General features: G+C 50.7%; 1 protein-coding gene across 1 annotated transcript in view; it reads left to right on the top strand.

The window, feature by feature from the left end:
• Nucleotides 1-19,720, top strand: part of PDIA5 (protein disulfide isomerase family A member 5) — a 93,914-nt gene that overhangs the window by 34,764 nt on the left and 39,430 nt on the right. Inside the window, exons 4-10 of the mRNA XM_079704241.1 lie at nucleotides 32-115; nucleotides 369-414; nucleotides 4,334-4,426; nucleotides 7,608-7,668; nucleotides 12,533-12,600; nucleotides 19,359-19,450; nucleotides 19,544-19,615. Of these exons, the coding sequence (XP_079560367.1) occupies nucleotides 32-115; nucleotides 369-414; nucleotides 4,334-4,426; nucleotides 7,608-7,668; nucleotides 12,533-12,600; nucleotides 19,359-19,450; nucleotides 19,544-19,615 (516 nt within the window). The remainder of the gene's footprint in view (nucleotides 1-31; nucleotides 116-368; nucleotides 415-4,333; nucleotides 4,427-7,607; nucleotides 7,669-12,532; nucleotides 12,601-19,358; nucleotides 19,451-19,543; nucleotides 19,616-19,720) is intronic.

Raw genomic sequence — 19,720 nt, 5'->3', positions numbered from 1 at the left:
GTGTCTTTTTCCTGACATTTGTGTCTTTCAGTGACGCAGAGAGTAGAAAATTGTGCAAGAAGATGAAAGTTGACCTAAGCTCAAAGGACAAAAAGGTCGAATTATTCCATTACCAGTAAGTACATGTGGGCATTTCCAATTTCCAAGTAAATGCTGAAAGCTTTCATTGGTATTCTCAGCAAACCGCGATTTTTAGTGAGATTAATTTTATTTCAGAATGATTTTTTTTCTGTGTTTACAATTATTTCTTAAAAAAAAAATTGACCTGTGTTCAATAACTGAATCTTATTAAGATGCTGCAGGAAACCAGAGGTAAGTGTCTTCACAACCATTCCTAAAGTTAACACGTTTTTGTCCTTATTTGACAGGGATGGTGCATTTCATACTGAATATAACCGAGCTGTGACATTTAAGGTAAATTTCCCTCCCTCATTCTCAGCAGAGGAGGAAGGGCAGAGTGTACAAATGCCCTTCTGAATGATCTGAGGGATTCTCATCTCTAGAACATAGATCAGCAGAATGCCTGGAAAAGTTTGTAACTGTTAAACGAGTGGGGATAACCGACCTTGTAGACAGTTTGTGACTCTATCAGCAGTTGTCCAGTGATACGTATGACATCATGCCCTCCCCTGCAAAGGCCTGAGTCTCCCTTCGCTGTGGCTTCAGAGACCTCCCTCACCTCTGCAGTGGTGTCCATGGGGGCCGCCCACAGGCTGGAGGGGGCCAGCTGTGCCCAGGTGAGCACAGTGTTGTAGACCCGGGCAAAGCAGCACCTTTGGGGCTGCTGCAGCTCATTGCAGATGAGATGCCCATGTCAGTGAGATCGTTCCCTGCTACAAATGCAATTCAGAAGGAGATGGAAATGCATCAGTGAAAATAAATATGGAGATCCTCTGACCTGCAGGTGCTGTCCTGTTAATCACAAAGTAGCTCCCCCAGCCCTGAGTCCTTCCACTGCCCTTGGATTCTCCTCCTTCAATATGTGCATTTCCTTCCTCAAATCAGTCTTCTTTTGCCTCTGGTCCAGGCAGCATCCCTGTGCCCTGGCTGGGGCCATGTGTTTCTTCTGCTCCAGCATATGCTATATCCACCCTCTCTGACTCTCCTGCTTCTCAGGCTGTGTTAGACCCTGGGCTCCTCTCTCATTGTCTCTCTCTTTCCATCTGTTTCCTTCCATTCTTTTCTGTCTGTCCATCTGTCTGTCCATCTGTCTGTGCAGCTGTGCCCCTCTCCCTGTGCCTCTCTCCCCCCTACCTCCCTGGTCATTTCTTGTTTATCCACTAATGCTTGTTCTTTTTTAAGTTGCTGCAGCTTTTACCTTACACAGGCTCAGCCTGATTACTCATCATCTTAACACCCACTTAGCCACTTAGAGAAAATTCTCCCAACTAGAGTTACTTAACCCCTCTTATTCTGTGTTAAGACGTCAGCTGAAGTCCTTGGAGGGAACACGTACTCCGCAGGAATCAGACGTCGCTGGGTGGGGTGAGGGAGGTGCTGATGGAGAGAGGGGGCGGAGGCTTTTCGTTTTGTTTTTGGAGGTTGTGCTCAGTTTATATTTAGCTGTCTGTCTGTCCTGGGCTTGTGGAGCAGAGAACGGCAGCTGCTCAGAACTGCAGTAGCAGGAGAGGAGCCCGGGTGGTCTGGACTTGCCTGGGTGAGGGAGGCCAAGTCCTGGCCTCTGTCTGCCTCCTTACAAAGACCAGGTGTGTGGGACCTGCTTGCTCCCATCCTTCCTGTGATTTCAGCATCAAGAAGCTGGAGAAGTGGGCTGAGCATTGTATGGGGTCAGGGTCTTGGGCAGAGAGAGGGCATCCTTGGTCCCAGGGTCCCCTAAGCGCATGGGACCATCAAGGACTGGAGTAGAGTCCCTGGGGTTCTCCAGGGTGGGGGGCGATGGCGGAGCTCCCCGTGGCTGCCTGATGGCTCCTGCTTCTTACAGGGAGCAGCCACGAACAAAGCCCTCCTTGGTTACGGATCAGTTTTCCTTTCAGCGTTTCTCCTGAGCCTCTAACTCCGGAAAGATGAAGGAGACCCCCAGCAGGGTGGGTGCACAGGCTCAGGCTCATGGTCTGGCTGTTGTTGCTGTCACCCTGTATGGTTCTGCGGGGGCCAGGTCACAGGGACTAGGCCAGGGTCCCTAGAGTCCAGGGGCCAGATAAGTGAGAGTGTAAAGAGCGGGGAACTCAAAGAGGGGGCCTTCCTGTATAAGCGGCCTTTTGCTTGTCAGCCGACTGTCCAGCAAGATCCTTACTGTATATGAGTGGTGAGGACCAGAAGTGCCTGGAAGGTGAAATTCGGGGGGCCCTCGGGTGACCTTCTCCCAAGGCCTGTGGCCGTGGGTGTGGTTTCCCAGCCATGCAGACCAAGATGCAGGGTGTTGGGCAATTTCCCTGGGATTCAGAGCACCCAGAATAGGACAGCTGACGGCAGTGTCCCAGGCGCCCCTCCCTGCAGACCTTTCTACCCAAGGTCTTGTTGGTTAGACTGATTTGGAGACTAAGAACCTATGGATGGAATTATTCAACTTCAATTAAAGAAGAATAATCACCTGAAAAGCAAAAGATTGGTAGTATGAATGTTTCAATTATTACATTAAAAGAAGTGATTTTTTTTCCTTTTTCCATCCACATTCGTCTTTTTTCCTTGATGCTGAGGCAGGGGTGGGGGTGGTAGCCCTTTAACTTAGCTCGTGCTGGAATGGGACAGGAGCCTCCCAGAGCAGTAGGTCCTACCTGTTTTGGGTTCCTAATCCCACTGAGAATATCCTGAAAGCCGTGGGCCTTCTCCCTAGAAACAGTGTTTGTGCATACATTGAAGGAAGTGTTTTCCTGTGAGTCTGGTGCTTCACAGACTCCTAAAGTCCACTGTGTACCCCAAATTGAGACACCAGCACTGGATCTTCTGGAACAGCAGGCGGGTGGGCACTTACAAGCATCTTTCTCACATGGCTCGTGGCTGTGAGTATGGGTTTCGGGACGGCCCTGCTGCTTCCACTTTGGCTTGTATTGTCACGGAGAAGCTCTCACTAGGGACTGAGAGAAGGCCGATCTGCCTCTGCCTGGTGGAAATGGCCCACTTCTCTTGCCAGCAGGCATTTCACAGCTCTGTTTGGACAGACAGACAGCATTACCTGAATGAAATTCTGCGAAGTCCTGGCTGTCTCCCACTCTCCCATAGTGCTCTTTCCAAATAGGAATTTCCAGAAATAACAAGCCTCCCAGGTCCTCTGTGTGTGACCGGTGGGTGGGCTGCATGCACAGGCTCACTACGGGGGTGTTTCCTTTCTCACCGCAGACCTCCCTCCCTCCTCCACCCCAGCATACCCGGTTCCTCATCTGCTCCCTGGAGCTTGGTCAGAGTGGGCAGAAGTAGCAGAATCTTGCATCAAACTGGGGGACACTGAGGGCTCATCTGTTGACATGGACGGCCAGCAATCCCTTCCAGGGTTGTAGGGATGGAGCCTCGGCTGGTTTCTGTTACCCGTTTCTGGCTCTCACAGGCTTTGAGCAGCATTTCCCACATGACTGTCTGAGAGGGAAGGGAATGCAGCTTCTGTCCTGGATCAGTGAACTGTGGCAAGTGGGGAGGGGAGCAGAGGGATGTGCCCCCTGTTCCTGCTGCAAGTGTGTCCTGCCCGAGGGGAGCAGAGGTTTGAATTTGCTCACTTGTCCACATGACAAAGGCTAAGTAAGCCCTTTATCCTGAAGGTCTTGGTCCGTCTAGAAGGGGGTCCTTAAGGAGAGAAATCCGGCAACCAGGGGGCCACAGCGATGAGCACCCTGCCCTGGGGACTTCCCACCTGAGCCTCACAGGATGATCAGGATTTAACACACTCCCAAACCAGTTTAGATCATGAAATACCAAGCCGGTTACAAGCAGCTGTGATTACTTGCTTATGCGATTGACAGTTTTAGTGGCTGCCTGATGTGTAAGTATCTTACTTTGCACAGGATTGAAGACCTTTATTCAAATTGATCAGGGAGACTTTCTGGAGGAGGTGAGATTTATTAGAAGTATGTGCCTTTGTTTTGAATAAGCCAACTAATTGTCTCAAATTTCCTCTCTTGTCCATGAAGAAGCATCATAGGTGTCAGTGGACCAGAGTTAGGTGTTATGTTGCTGAAGAATCCTGGTGGGGTGCATTTTTAGGGCCCTTAGTAAGCTGTCAGTGGGTGATAGTATGGCACACCCGCAGTCGTTTGCCCATAGGGCACAATGCATCCCGTTCCAGGCACTTGGGTCTCCAGGTAGGGAATAGGGCAGGTTCCTGATTCCCCCACCTCCCTCTTTTCCTGGCTAAAACGAGTTTTCCCTTCTCTCTTGTCGTCAGTCCGTAGTGGCATTTCTGAAGGATCCAAAAGGGCCCCCACTGTGGGAAGAAGATCCTGGAGCGAAGGATGTTGTCCACATTGACAATGAAAAGGTAATTTTTCCGTATTAGTTCTGATGGGCTCTGGAAGCTTCCCCCCTAACCAGGGTCTCCCAGGAGAGATGCCCAAGGAACTGAGAAGTGGGAGTATTTTGAGACCTCCAAGGGAGCTGGGCCAGGGCCCTAACATTTGGTTCCCCTTCCCAGCTCTGTAACGGAACTAACAGGAGATTACAGGCTGACTGCCTGAGCCCTTCCCCTGTTCTTTGCTGCCTTATATAATGTATTTTAACGTGTTTAGATTTTCCTTATAGGAATATTGTTTAAATGTTTTCTCCTCATTAGGTTATTCAGTTGTTGGGACTGCCTTTGTGTTTTTTGGGTTTTATTTTAAAGTGGGTTTTGCTTTTTTGTTTGTTTTAAGAATAATCTGTGAGGTTTGGGTTGGATTGCCAGAGATTTGGGTCAGGTCTTCACAATTCTGGGTCACTGTGTTAACTCTGAACAAGTTATTTACTTCAGTTTCTGGATTTGGCTGGTGTGGGGGGCTGGGGCCAGAAGGGTGGTTCTGATGTAAAGTCTCCATACAACCCTGACCCTTCTCCTTTCAAAGCCTGCCCCGGGGCTTCCGTGGTGGCGCAGTGGTTGAGAGTCCGCCTGCCGATGCAGGGGACACGGGTTCGTGCCCCGGTCCGGGAGGATCCCACATGCCGGGGAGCGGCTGCGCCCTTGAGCCATGGCCGCTGAGCCTGCGCGTCCGGAGCCTGTGCTCCGCAATGGGAGAGGCCACAACAGTGAGAGGCCCGCGTACCACAAAAAAAAAAAAAAAGCCTGCCCCGCCTGACCTGCATGTGCCTCTTTATCCATGTGTACCTGTGTTTGTGTCATGCACACGTGTGCCTTACTTGCTTGGCTGTGCCTTTACACTAGGATGGGCAAGAACTTCTTTGTCACATTTCAAACGGCCTGTGAGACAAGCAGTGCTTTTCTGTAGATGGAAGGAGAATGTTCGTTTTTCTCTTGATAACATAAAATGTGCCTTTTATCTTCCTCTGCCTCCCCTTTTCATTTAAAATTACTGACTCTTGACGCTTGTTAGCTCAGAAGAAAATGATGCCATTTGTACTTTCTGCAGGAGAGATCATATGTGATCATCGTGGGCTAACCAAGTGGGCCTTTCATCTGAGGGGTGATTCGATTTAGGGGATGGGCATCAACGTTTCTGGGATAGAAAGTGCCAGTGTCCTCAGCTTGAAGATAAAGCCTTTTTAATAGGCATGTTGGGGGAAAGCAGGAGGGGCAGGTGTCAGGAGGTGGCGGCACCTGTGCCTATAGCCAAGAGAAGACCAACAGCCTAAACTGATGGTTTCTCCCGGGTAGATTTTGTGGTAATACGTGTTTTTCAACCTCTCTGGAAAGTGATTGCCTCCCTCCCCCAAAATGTTCATGTCCTGAAACTCCTGAAATTGCTCTTCTGTAACTAGAGATATTAAGCAGAAATATTTTTTCCACACCTGTAGGCAATCCTCTTGTTACACTGCATGCTGCTGCTTTTCTGCTAATAGAATCCCCACATAAAATAACAAGTTCCAAATTCAAGTTTGAATTGCCGATTTCTCTTTGTAAGCTTAGAGTTCCACACTTAATTTGAAGGTAATTAAGGATCTATGAATGTAATGTGATATTGTTACCGTTCAGGGTGTGAAACCAAATTGCTACAGGCTCAGAAAAACCTTTTCTTCTCGGATCTTTTACCGGTTTTAGCTCCAGGGATTTCAGAAGATCATTTTCAAAGCATCCTCCACCCCTAGTCAGGGTCACAGATCTTTGTTACTAATTCTGTCTTAAAATGAGTGCCTTAACCCTCTAGTTATGTAAATAAGAGTAAACATTTTCAGAATTTGTTACACAGTGTTATAAGTTCCCACAAAATATTTGTAACCTTTTTTATCTAACTGAAAAATTATAAGTACTATATGTTCATTGTTGAAAATTTAGAAAATTCAGCTTAAGCATAGAAGAAAAGAAAAGAAATCATCCCATCCCTCCCCACTGAGAGATACCCACTGCCAGTATTTTCTGTAGCCTTCCAGGCTTTCTGCTTAATGCATACATAAATACTGTTACTCACAAAAGTGTCATCACATTTTATATGCTGTTTTGTAACTTGCTTTTCACCCTTACTTAATGTAACATGCACATCTTTTTATGACATTAAATATTCCTCTTCATCATTTATAATAATGCAGTCGTATTCCATTGTGCGGGATGTACCATCATCTATTTACCTAATGCCTTGTTGCTGCCAGAAAGCTGCATTTTGAAATTTCCTCTTATTTTCCTTATTATTCAAGAGAGAAAAACCTCTAATTTTCTTCCATGGAAACTGGTTAGAGGAGCTTATTTTAATGAAAATATGCTCTGTCATGGTGCTACTCTGCAGTCTTTGACAGATTTGCTTTTTCCCAACCGTCATTGACTCTGGTTGGAAGAAAAGTCTCCTGCCCTGCTTTACACTGAAGTATCTCCATTAGCACTGTTGTGACCATTTGTCTTTTTACATTTATTATATTCATTTAACAAATGGTTATATATTGTCTGATAACGAGCCAGGTGCTGTTCTAAGGGTTTTACAAACACAAATGATCCATTTAGCTTGTAGCCTCCTGGGGATGGGGGCGCATCTCATCCTTACGCTCCTGTGTGCACCATGGTCTCCTCGGGCCGTGGATGGTGGCTGTAGGGCTGGGCTGGGGAAGATTCATAGCGGTGGGTTAACCCCGTGTTATGTGATGAGCAGATCCGCACCTGGCCAAGTTGGGCCTCCATGAATACAAGCACCACCACAACAGAGCCACTTCATAGATCGCATAAGAAGAGACAGCCTCATGGGACCCAGTTAGCTCCTTGCCGTCTTCATTGTTCAGTGGGAGCTGAAAGTAACGCTGGTAACCTGGTACCGACTACTTCATCCCACCAGGCGGCCTTTGGAAAGACATCTGTCCCCTCGGGCGCTCAGTTTCCCCATCTGTAACATGTGAGGTGGCTAGAATAGATGGTCTCTGAGGGTCTTTCAGCCCCTCACGTGCCAGGACTCTGCACTGCACCCCCAGCTCCCAAGTCAGACCATGGGATTTCCAAACCCCCGCCGCACTCCACCCGCCACTGTGGTTCCCCGGGAATGTCGTCTCCATTCCTGCGTTGTCTGTAACCTGCAGTGTTCTCTGTGCCTCAGGACTTCCGACGGCTCCTGAAGAAGGAAGAGAAGCCGATCTTGATGATGTTTTATGCTTCCTGTGAGTGACTTTCTCCTTCGGGTTCAAGTTAGACATTCAGACTCTGGGTGGGGCTGCTGGGGGCGCGAGGGGGACCGGGAACTAGCCCCGGGCCTCCACTTAGAACGCCCAGTCACGGTGCTCACACCGTCTCTGCCTGCACCTCTTTTCCTTTGTCTTTGCCTTTTCGTCTGGCTCCGCCTCTCCTGTGGTCCACATCAGTTTTTCTCTCACTAGCTTCCGCATCCTTCTGCCCTCTTCCCCCAGCAGCAACGTGGGTCTCTGCTCCAGGTCCCTCCGCCTTCCCCGCCCTTTGCCTCCTGCGGGCCTGTAGCCCTTTGTTGGCAGCCGTGTGCCCGGTGGAGCCGTACCTCGGCTCTGGCTCGCTCTCCTTGGCTGCTGCTGCTGACCGCCCGGAGCCTGGCCGGCCTCGGGGCGGCTGCACGTCCAACTCTGGCTCCTGCAGAGCCACCTGGGAGGGCCGAGGGATCAGGACCAGGGAGAAAGGGGCCCACTATTGGGGTTCAGTCTCTATATGAGGCAAGAGGTTGTGGGAACAGCAATAGGATCATTGAGATGACGACCAGAAGACCTGAGTTCTAATTCCAGCTGTGCGTGCCACCAGCAGGCTGGGTGACCTTGGTCAAGTCCTTCACCACTCTGTGCCTCAGTTCCCATTTCTGTAAGGGAAGGAAGGGGTTGGATCAGTGCAGTGGCTTTCAAACTTTTTGACTGTATTTGTAGTATTAAACATATTTTACATTGCAGCCCAGTACTATAGGTACATAAAGTGTATATAAGTAAGCTGAAAAGTTTCACTAAACCATATTACCCTTACTACTTGCCATCCACTCCACCAGATGTAGAGCACGTTGATATTTTCTTTTTCATTGTTTTATTTAAACATTAATTGGTTTTTCCTACTACTTCGTAACCCTCTAATAAACGGTCAGCAAATCATGGCCTGTGGGCCAGCTGCCTTTTTTGTAAATTAATTTTTGTTGGAACACAGCCACCTCTGTCCATTTGCATGTTATCTGTGGCTGCTTTCAAGCTACAACTGTGGAGTAGAGTAGTTGACAGTATGTCCTCAAAGCCACAGATATTCCCCCATCTGGGCCACCTCTGAAGTCTAACTGGTCCCCCCCGACAGACTGAAAAACCTCGGTTTAGAGCCTGTGTGCAGCCTTAGAGCTCTATCTCTGTGAGCTACACGTGCCTTCAGGAAGCCAAAGGACTAAAGGCCGGAGCGAGGGGGGGTTGTGTGTGATGGGAGGTGGGTGTGCCCAGGCATGTCTGTGGCTCGAGTGGGTACCACAGGCTGTGGCACAGGGTTCTGTTTCCTCTTAAAAGCCTGCCTCCAGTCCCCCTTCCTGAGAAGTTCTCCCAGCACAGGTTCCTCCCATCTCAACCCTGCTGACCATGCCTCCCCAGGCTGGATGCCCTTCTGTGGGTTCTGCCTGACTTGGGCCTGTGGCTTGTTCACTATGACAGCAGCCTCTCCCCAGCCCATGTTGATGGCTGGGTGACCCCCACCCAGCCTCCCCCACCACTCCCTGCCCCAGGGGTGTGCCTGCCCATGGAAAGAGGCCCTGGAGTCCCACTTCCTATTAGAGCCGGCTCTGCCCAGGCGGTCTGCTCTGTAACCCCGGGTCAGTCTCTCTATTAATATTCACTTGTCGGTTTCACCCCTTTTTGTTTCTCCTTGGAGGGATCTTACTACCTGCCCAGCTGTGAATTGCTTCAGGAATTATCCTGCCTGCGTAGTCCCTTGAGGACGGGCCTCCCTTCGTTTATCTTAGAACCCTTCAGGTCTCAACACATTGGTTAAATGAGACTAAAACAGTGATGTCAGTATACAGTACGTGTCACAAGGCAGGGTCATGGTATAACCGTGCAGGTTTCAGTGTAATGTCAGTAGGTAATCACAGGGAGAGGTCCACTAGCAATGTGTACCGAAGTGTGTGTGCCTTTCCCCCTGCCTCACCCCGACTCCCCAGGCTGTCTGGAAGGGCGACCATCCTCCTCATCACAGCAGGCAGAACTGCGAGCAGGCTTATTATCTTTGTAGAATAGCAAGCTGGGACAGAAGAAGCTAGGATCCTTGTAGGTGTCAATGAGTAGTGGAGAGGGAGGGAGAAAACTCGGGGCTGTTAAGTTTACACTTGTGTGGGATCAGATTGGTTGGCCTCCTGGGTTCCAGGTGTCCCCAGATTGTGTTGTTGCTGTTGTTTTTAATGAAACAAGCTTGTGCTTTTATTATACTAGTCCAACCAAGCAGTCATGGCCTCGTAATTCAGCTTATTCCTGGGAAACACCAATTCCCTAACTGGGAAGTCCTTTAGGATTCTTTGATCTTAAAGGATCAAAGATTGGGATGAAGGAACCTAAAGGCAGTGGAAGCCTTTAGTTGTGACAAGTCTGGGTCCCGAGGACCTACTGATTATTCAGTGAATGTTTGTTGACTGAATTAATGAGAAAATAAAAGGGCTGGTGCTCTAACTTTTGGGGTTTGAGAGTGATAATTAGTCTTCTCTCTTCCCCTTCCTCCCGAATGAATCAGTTGAAAGATAAACTCAAATAAGGATCACAGTACCAGCTCTATTTTTGGTAAAGCTCAAGTGGCAACTGGCTTGGCCCAGAGCTTCCTGTTACTCTTCCATCTCTTCTTCGCCTCAATAACTTCTTCAACCGGTACTCCACCCTTGGGGACAGCTGGCTGACTGACACTTGTTTAGGAGTCACGGGGGATAATGTTGTTGCAGGCTGTAGACCGGCAGAGCTGGGGGAGAGAGGCCACACCTGTGAGGACAGGCAGTAAACTCCTGAGTGTGACCCAGTGGGTGTCCAACTTCCCCCATCTCATGAAGTCACTGACTAAAGCGGGGGTGGTGAAGGGCTTCATGTGTGCCCCCTTCATCCTCTCTCCTGGGGAGTGGAGTGACATCCCCATTCCCGGTGGAAGTGTCACCCCACCATGGACGGGGAGGCAGGCTCTCAGGCCTTGTGCTGGTAGAGGCCCCCCTGCTGGTGCCTAGTTCTGCCTGCCCTCCCAGGTGTTGGCTCTGCCCTCAGCCTGCAGGGCAGGTGTTGTCTCCACCTTACAGATGGGGAGGCTGAGGCTCAGACCGCTTACATTGCTAGCCCGGGGTCACACAGGCAGCAGTGGTCAAGGGGTGATGCACACCTGGGTCTCATTCTCCCCAGAGCTGAGCTCCCTCCTCTGCCTCTGCCGTGCGACCTCCCACCCCTACCCCGTGGCATCCACCTGGCGGAGCTTGGGCACCCCCAGGGAGTTGGCATTGCTGTCTCTGTTTCCATTCTCCTCTCCGAATCCCCACAGAGGGAACAAGGCCCCCCTGACAAGTGTCATATTCCTCCCTTCCAGTGCTTGTGGGGACCAGGCTGTGGTGGCAGCTGCTGGGGAGAGGTGCCTCTTGTCTTCTGAGGGCAGATGCTATGGGATTGCGCTGCAGGCTGACCTCACAGCAGCTCCTGTGTCTCCTTGAGTCTGAGCCTGAACTAATGGCATGCACTTAAGCCCAGGCGTAATGCGCTGATGTGTGTGTGTGTGTGTGTGTCCATCTGTTTGCCGGGCAGGAATGTCAAGGAGGGGGCTGTGGGCATTTTGAGAGTTTTATGTCAAAATATCCTACATTGCATCTTGTCTAGTAGACTTGGTGCTGGGGAGGTTCAGGTGGTCTCCGGGGAGTTTTGACCTGCTCACGGTTCTCCAGTGTCTATATCTGGCCCAGTGGCTGAGAGCAGCTCTCTACCTGCGTTACTCTGCCCACGGCCTGCCAAGGCATTAGCTAAACGTGGATTAGAGCTTGTTCGTCTGCCACTGCATGGCCCTGTCCCCACTGTGCCCTGTCAAGATGACATCCAGACTGACGTGGGTTCCAGGCAGCTTTGGTGTCTGTGCCCTTCAGAAGCATCTCAGAGCCTGTTTTGCAGCAGAGCGGCTGTCAGAAAGAGTAACAGCCTTGTGTGTCAGAATTCCTCCTGTCTGAGGAAACTGGGGCTCGTGTCCTGCGGGGTCAGTGCCTATGTGTGGCTTGTTCTGGTTGAAGGGAAGGGGTGGGTTTAAATCAAGAGTCTCTCTGAAGTAGTAGTGGGTGTTTGGGGCCTGGCTGTCTGGGCCCTGAGCCCCCCAGATTTGGAGGTTTCACCACCCAGGAGAGGAGTGTGACCGTGGTGAACCAGAGAGGGTTGAGTCAAAGACATCACAGAGTTCCCCAGTGTCAGTGCTGGAAGGGGCCTGAGGCCATCTGGTCCAACACCCCTCATTTGCTGGAAGGGGCAGCAGCCCAAAGAGGTGACCTGTCGGGGCCATCCAGCAGGTCGAGGGAAGATAAGAACTTGAGTGTCTGATCCTGGCCAGCGCTTGGCTGCCTCTAGCCATGGTGTGATTCATTGTTAATGAAGGAAAGGAGGCAGAAAATCCTCAAAGCCATTATATGTATGGTTGCACAGTTTTCCTCCTAATAGCACTTGATTCAGGTTCATCTGCAGCCCCTGGCTGGGCAGCGAGGGGAGGCTTTTAGTTGCGCACACAGTGGGTGCTTTCCTGGCACCTGCTCTGGCTCCCTGAATTCCCGTTGAACTCATCCTCAGCTCTAAGTTATTCAGTGCTTTGCCCTCCCCCAGCTGCGTCACACTTGCTTGTCAGTCCCGCGTTTATTGAGTGACTGCTGGGCTGGGGTTTGTCAGCTCTTGGGGGTCTGGGGCCTCTGCCTCTGTCCCCATGTGCTCCCAGAGCCTGGGGCAGTCCTGGCTTCTGGAGGTGGGATAAATGCTTGTTGGTGGAGGTTGGCCTGAGGGGAGAGAGGGCGGAGCATGGGGCCAATTGTAACCGTTTGGTATTTCTCCTGCCGGTGACTAGGGTGCAGCGTTTGCAAGAGGATAATGCCGCATTTCCAGAAGGCCGCGACCCAGCTGCGGGGCCAGTTCGTAAGTGAGGCGCCATGGGCCAGGCGGGGCTGCCTGCCAGCTCCCTACTTCTCCCTCTCTCCCTGGGAGATGGCGGAGGACGGGTGCAGGGCGAGGGGAATGGGCAGGTTTTGAAGTCACGGGAAGGACTTATTCTATTACTGCACCCCTGCCGCCCCAGGCGCATGGTTCAGAGACCTGTTCTCGGTGGATGCTGAGAACTCACCAGAATTGCCGGGACCAGGAGAATTTGGCGCCTGTCAAAAACCAGTAACGACATAGCCAGGAAACCAGCGAAACACCCAGGGGCCAACAACAGACCGTCAGGGGTCTAGAAGGATGGGGGCTGGGCTCCAAAGCAGGCCGAGGCTCTCTCGGTGCCGGGGAGCCCAGTGGCAAAGAAAGGGGGGCACGGTGACACCAAGGGTGGGCCCAAAGCACGAGAGGGTCCATGAGGCAGCCTCCTGCCCAGGCTTGCAGGGCTCTGTGGTTCCTGTGGGGCAGGAAGAACGTTGGAACCACAGCAGGGAGAGGCAGTGGGGAGCTGGAAACCTGAGCCCACGGGTTCTCGGAAGGAGAGTGTGCCGGGGAGCAGGCGGAAGACAGTGTTGTCTCAGGGATGCCTGCCTTTAGGAACAGGAGGGGAGGGGGAGCCACTGAGGAAACGGGCCTTCAGAGAAGTAGGAGCAACCAGGATGGTCAGTGAGGCAGGAGGGGAGGCCGGGGCAGTCAGACCTCACCCAGGGCGGAGCATCAGTCACTGACAGGCCTGGTCGTCTCTGTGTGTCCTTCGCCTTGCCAGGCTTGTCTCTTCTGTGCCATAGGTCTGTCCATTTTTGCACTTACCCCGAGCCACAGAGGTTTGGGGGGTTTTGTTTTGTTAGTTTTGGGCGTTTGTTCTTTTTTTTTTCTTTTTGGTAGCAACAGAAAAATAACTGCTAGCTCCTCTGAGAGCATGGCAAAATCCATATTCCTTTCATGAAAGGTCATCAGGTGCCATCTCAGTGGGGTGGGCCAGAGTCCCACCAAGGGAGTCCTGAGATCTTAAAACTGCATCATGATTTTTATGGATCAAATTAAGTTGCTGATTAGTTCAGAGTCAATTAAAAAAAGTTTAAATGGCAGCCCCTGAGCATGGTGACAGCCCTGCTAGCTGGCCCCAGGGTTGGGTTGCAAAGAACCAGGTGCTTTCTCTTTTGACCTCATTTCTGGGGAGACACCAATGTCCTGCTTGTTTCTCACTAATAAACTTTTAGCAACTTGCCTAGAGACGTTTGGCCCTGGGGCACACATATATCACTTTGGGGAAGTTTCACTTCACATTTTGGGGCCTCAATAGATACCATATTTTAAGATTATTTCGCCTGGAGAAGAGACTTAATTACCCACAGAGTTCTTTCTGCTGCACCTATATACACTTAGACAACCGTTCAGCTCACCCTCCAAACTCTGTAGTGCAGTGGAGGGTAAAGAACTCCAGCCCCAATCAGATGACAAATAAGCTGGCCAGCTCCGTCAAAGCAGGTGAGGTCTTGGTGCCAGTCTCGTGCACTTTCTGGAAGATTCTCAGCCAATGCTGCCTCTACCTGCCAAACTCAGCATTCCTCCAGGCCCCTCCTGTGCTCCCCCAGAGCCTGTCCCTGCCTTGCATGGTTGTGTCTGCTCATCTTTGCTTTTGTTCTGGATCGCTTTGTCCCCCAGTTGATACTAATTATAATAAGGTTTTCTCACTGAGATGTGAGTTCTTGAGTATATCTTCAGCACAGAGCACAGGCTAAGCTCAGAGTAGGTGCCCAACACATGCTGATGAATGAATGAATGAGCATGTGGCTTACTGGGTACATTTTATTTTAAGCTCTATATTTACATTAAAAGCGATTTCTCCTTTTTGAAAGGAATTCAGAGCATCAGTTCCTAAGGACAAAGGCAAAGTGGGAGGACGTTTGTGGGACAAGGGCCCTGGGTTCTTTTCTGGCCCTGGGTTCACAATAGGCTCACTTGCAAGGTTAGCCCTGAAGATTACTTGTTAAGGGTACCTGCTTCCAAAAATGGAAAAAGAAAACAAAACAAAACCCAGTGCCTGCTTCTCTTGCTTGGGCCCAGGTCAAGAAATAGAAAAAGGTGACCCTCCCAGTTCCCTAGACAACGTTATAGAAAAGTCAGTGGGATTGTTCAGGTACCCAATGAGGCTGGCCAGTCAAGCCCAGCTTTGGCCAGGTGTTAGTTACCTCTGTGTTATGTGAACTCATCCATTACTTTGCTTCTGTATTTTCTTACTTGGGGTTTGTTTTGTTCTGCTTTCCCCTTAGTTTCTTAGGAAAGCACCTTTTGAAAAGTTCTCACCCTTTCCCAGCTCCATAAAGGAGGAAGGGTCCGAGCCACCGGGGACATCACCTACTTCAGGAGGCCTCTAGAGGCCAGGGCTCATGGTGCAGCCACAGCTTCCCAGGAACGGGGCAGCCAGAGGTGTGGATTCCTTTTCGTCCTTGCACACGAGGCAGAAATGGGCTGCTGGTCCCCTGAAATCAAAAGCTTGCTCCCCACCGCGCTGCTGAAATCCAGCTGGGTTAGCACCTCCTGTTTCCTCTTCATCTCTGTCATCTTTGGGCCCTTTTTGGCTGGCCGTGTCTGTGGCAGGGGTTAGAAACCTTCCTCCTCTACAGGTTTCTTGGGAGGTGTCCAACCTAATGATGTCATTAAGTTGGAAGCGAGGCTGGGTCAGGGATGCACAGCCTTTGCCATTCTCCAGACTCAGATCTGCCTCTTTTTTTTGCTGTCACTGACATCTGGTGAGTCATCGGCATCTGTCCCACCTACTCCTACTAGCTGACATCCTCATCAGCAGCCGCTCCCCGTCTCAGAGCAGAGCCCATCCTCGTCTGTCTCCTCTTCCCAGCCTTGCCAGTTATTGACGTTCACACTGAGTCTTTTGTTAACCTTGGCCATGATGGGCCATCTGGGTGTAAACAGTGAAATGTGTCGGTCTTGGTGCCAGATTTGTGCAGATCTGACTGTGGTGCTGGCTGTTACTAACCGACCAGGAGATCTCGGGCAAGTTGCCTTGGAGCCTTCACTTCACCCATCCTTAAAATGGGGATGATGACACCAACCCTGCCCACTTCACTGGGCTGTTGGAAGAGCGAATGGGCTGGTGCGTGGAGACTGCTCTATAACCTGCAGACACTTCACAGGTACAGATGACTGACACCTCCACGCGGCTCCCACTGCTCTGTGCTTACTGTTCCTTCCACTCACCGAACGGGGTGCTGCCAAGGGTCTGCTTTTCACCCTCTTTCCTTTCTTATTAACACACTGGAACAAGGGCCTGGCACTGTACTCTCCTTGTCTCCTATGGACTGTCCTTCAGTGATTTTTTTTTTTTTTTGCGGTACGCGGGCCTCTCACTGCTGTGGCCTCTCCCATTGCGGAGCACAGGCTCCGGACGCGCAGGCTCAGCGGCCATGGCTCACGGGCCCAGCCGCTCCGTGGCATGTGGGATCCTCCCGGACCGGGGCATAAACCCGCGTCCCCTGCATCGGCAGGCGGATTCTCAACCACTGCACCACCAGGGAAGCCCTCCCTCAGTGATTTTTATCTACATCTATAGCTCAACAAAATGTAGCTCCATGGAGCCTGAGTCTCTAAGCTCCAGTACCACATGTCAGACTGCTTGCTTCCCATCTTGGTCTGGATTCTTCTCCCTGGGTCCCAGACGCAGGATGTCTAAAATAAAATTCAGTGTCTTTCCATCTGGCAGGTGGCCAGCTTTCCTTCACGACTCCTCCCGAGCACCGCAGGCTCTTCTGTCAGTGTGCCCTTTTGCCAAGCCATTGTCATCCATCTCTCCCCCTCACATCCTGCATCCTCTCCCTGCCCACCAGCCCAGGTCAGACCCTGGTTAGCCCATACACGGTAGTTGCCAAAGACTGCTGACTTGTCTCCCTGACCTGTGACTTTCCCCTCACAACCCCTGATAGCTCTCTGGCACCTCCTGAATAAAGTCCTGGTTTCTTAGACATTAAAGCCTGGTCCACAGCGACCTCAGTGAACTCGCCCAGCCTTCTCTCCCTACTCCCTTCTGTGTGTCCTACAGTTAAACCAACATGGTCTCGGTTCTTGAGCCACACCTTGTTTTGTCTTGTCTCCATTTTCTCTTCCTGGAATGTCTGTGGAAATCTTACCCTCCTTGACCACTAGCTCACACGCTCCTGCTCTGTGGAGTTTCCTTGATGGTTCCCGTCACAATATGGGCTGGACATGGGAAGATCATATTGTGTCAGCCGACTGGCCCCCCAAGCACACGTGGCTCGGTGTCAGGCACAGTGACCCTAATTTCTCCTTAGGTTGAGACCAGTTTTGCTTCATTTGGATTCACAAACCCCAAAAAGTGTGTGTAAGTAGTTGTTCAAAAAGCAGTTATCTCATTAACTAATAAATGACCCCAAAGTAGTCAGAAGTGCTATAGAAACTCAGAGAATTAAGAGTTCATCACAAGCAAAGGTGGTTTAGAAAGGCCACCTAGGGGAGTGGGATTTGATTTGCCTTAAAAGATGGATGAGTCTTCGGTGGTAGCCGAGAGAGGGGGAGTGGGCAACATGAGCAAAGGGGGTAGAATACTCGAAGTCAGGGCCAGGAGAATACAGCATGGGTTCTGGGAGTGTGAGCAGATCTGCAGAGCTTCTTAGTGGTATTAGTGAAGACGGCTAACAGATTTTGAGTGTTGTAGATACTTTACTTGTACCATCTCATTTAGTCTTCACAGCAGCCAGAGGAGGGGGCTGCAGATGAGGAGACTGAGGCACAGAGGTAACTGTGACTTGCTCAAGGAAAACATCTACTGAGAGAGGAGTTAGGATTTAGACCTAGCATCCTAACTCCTGAGCCCAGGCTCGTAGCCACTGTGGTATATTCCCATCTGCAAGGGGCCCCAGACGGCAAACAGTCCAACTTCCTCCCTGTGCAGAAATCTCAGACTGTCTCATTCCTGGGAGAATTAAAAACCTAGACCCTAGCAGGTGCACAATTAAGGGTTTTGTAGGAAACAAGAATTAAAAAACGAGACAGGGACCACATGGTTTTTGAGTGTGGAGTTAGACTTTAGCCTGCATTCAGTGGAACTGAAAGGTTTTGCACCGGGAAGTGATGTAATGAAAGAGGAGGATGTGGAAGATTAATCTTGTGGTGAATGTGCACTGACACTGGGGAGATCAATTAGACATTAAAAAAGAACTCTAAAGTAGACAATTATTACTGGAACAGGCTGCTGAATCAGTCTGGGGAAGTGAGCAGACGGGCTTTTAGAGTGTTCCAGGGCTTCTAGTAAGTTCTGTCTCAGGCTTATTTTCCCTGTATTCCTTGTAGCATCCCACAAGGGGGTGGGAGAAAAAAAAAACAGATTTAACAAGCATTTATTGTGTGTCGGCTGTATGCCAGGCACTGTGCTAGGTACTTAAAATGGTTCATAAGATATGTTTAGACGCCTCTAGGGATGGAGCTGCCAGAGGCACAGGTAGCTCCCATCACCCAGGATTTGGTAGGAAATAAAGAACTTGAGCATCAGTTTTGTGCTAAAACCTCTGACTTGGGTCATCCCATTCAGTTCTCTTAAGAGCCCTGTGATAGTCTCCTCACCCACATCTTCCAAACAGGGAACCTCAGGGAAGGTGAGTGACTTGTCCAAGGTCACGCAACTGCCAAGTAGAAACAATCCTCTGAATCAAGTTCATTGTCCACTGAGACTGCTCTTTCCCGTTTTCTCTCCCTATGCCTCCTTACATATTATTCAGCAAAATTCCGCTTCCTGGTTTCTTCTTTCTGCTTCTATAACTGCTGCTGGCTTTTTTGAACTTCCTCTCCCTGCCCCTCTATGCCACCCGGCGTTGTGGAACAGTCTTCTTGCATCTAGCCACACTGTTCTCTTGTAAGAACAGATTCAAAGTCCTTTTTCCGGGCACCTGATCCTGCCATATAGAAAAAAGTTCCTGCTTCAGGAAAGGAGTTCTAGGGGACTCATTCTGGGTTGTTCTTAGTACATAGGCTTGTCATCAGTAATACAGCTACTACAGTTTTCCTTTCCCATTCAGCAGTGTTGGATATGTGGACCCCTGCAACCAGAACATGTTCAGACTCCAGAGAGGATGGTCAAATGATGCTGTAGGTGATGATCACCCACAGGAGGCCTAACAGGGTTTGGAGGGAGGAGAGTTAGGCAGGCGGATGGTCATGAGAACCATGCAACCTCCTTGGCTACATTAACTGAGATCTGAGAATGTTGCACATGAAGCTGGGGCAGACAGACTGAGGTATCCAGGAAGGTGTCCAAGGGTGCCTTAGAATGGTAGAGTGGCTCAGTGGTGATTCCATAACTTGGGAGAAGAGTACAACCTTAGTTGACATGGGCAGAGAAAAGGCATAATATGTACTTGGGTGGCAGTGAACCCACTCTAGGACCTGGTTGACCTTGGTAACAAGGCCAGGTTTCTTCTTCAACCCTCAGAACTTTGTTTTGCTCTGGGATGGTTTTTCCCACAGGGCAGGCAGGAGGGAATGCCTGTATGGGGGGCAGCCCTTGGGCCCAGATGACTGCTTCTTCCAGAGCACTCGGGCATCGTTCCCAGCTGGCTTGGCTAGCCTTGCTCCCCCGCTGCCCTGGGCTGTGCGTCAGGCTGTGAGCCTTCGTCCCCATCATCTGTTTCTGGTGGGACAGCTGGGCAGGCATGGACAAGGTGAGGGCGTCTGTGGGCGGAGAGTGGACAGGTCTGTTCTCCCTTTGCTCCCAGGTGCTGGCCGGGATGAACGTCTACTCCTCGGAATTTGAAAACATCAAGGAGGAGTACAGTGTGCGCGGCTACCCCACCATCTGCTATTTCGAGTAAGTCCCCTGCTTCTCTGCTGACGCTCGCTCCCCTCCATGACAGCGTTTGCCTCCCTGGCTGAGCCCACGTTGTCTCCTCATGTTTCACAGGAAAGGACGGTTTCTGTTCCAGTACGACAGCTATGGGTCCACAGCTGAGGACATTGTGGAGTGGCTGAAGAAGTAAGTTGGCGTTTGCCTTGGTGGAGGGGGGGTGGGGGGGAGGGTACGCAGAGGGGGAGGGGCATCTGCCGGGCCCCAGGGTGTCCCTGGTCACAGGGCTCCGGC

Source organism: Hyperoodon ampullatus, assembly GCF_949752795.1.
Source record: "Hyperoodon ampullatus genome assembly, chromosome: 5".
NCBI classification, from domain to species: domain Eukaryota; kingdom Metazoa; phylum Chordata; class Mammalia; order Artiodactyla; family Ziphiidae; genus Hyperoodon; species Hyperoodon ampullatus.
This window is presented reverse-complemented; position numbering and strand designations above follow the sequence as displayed.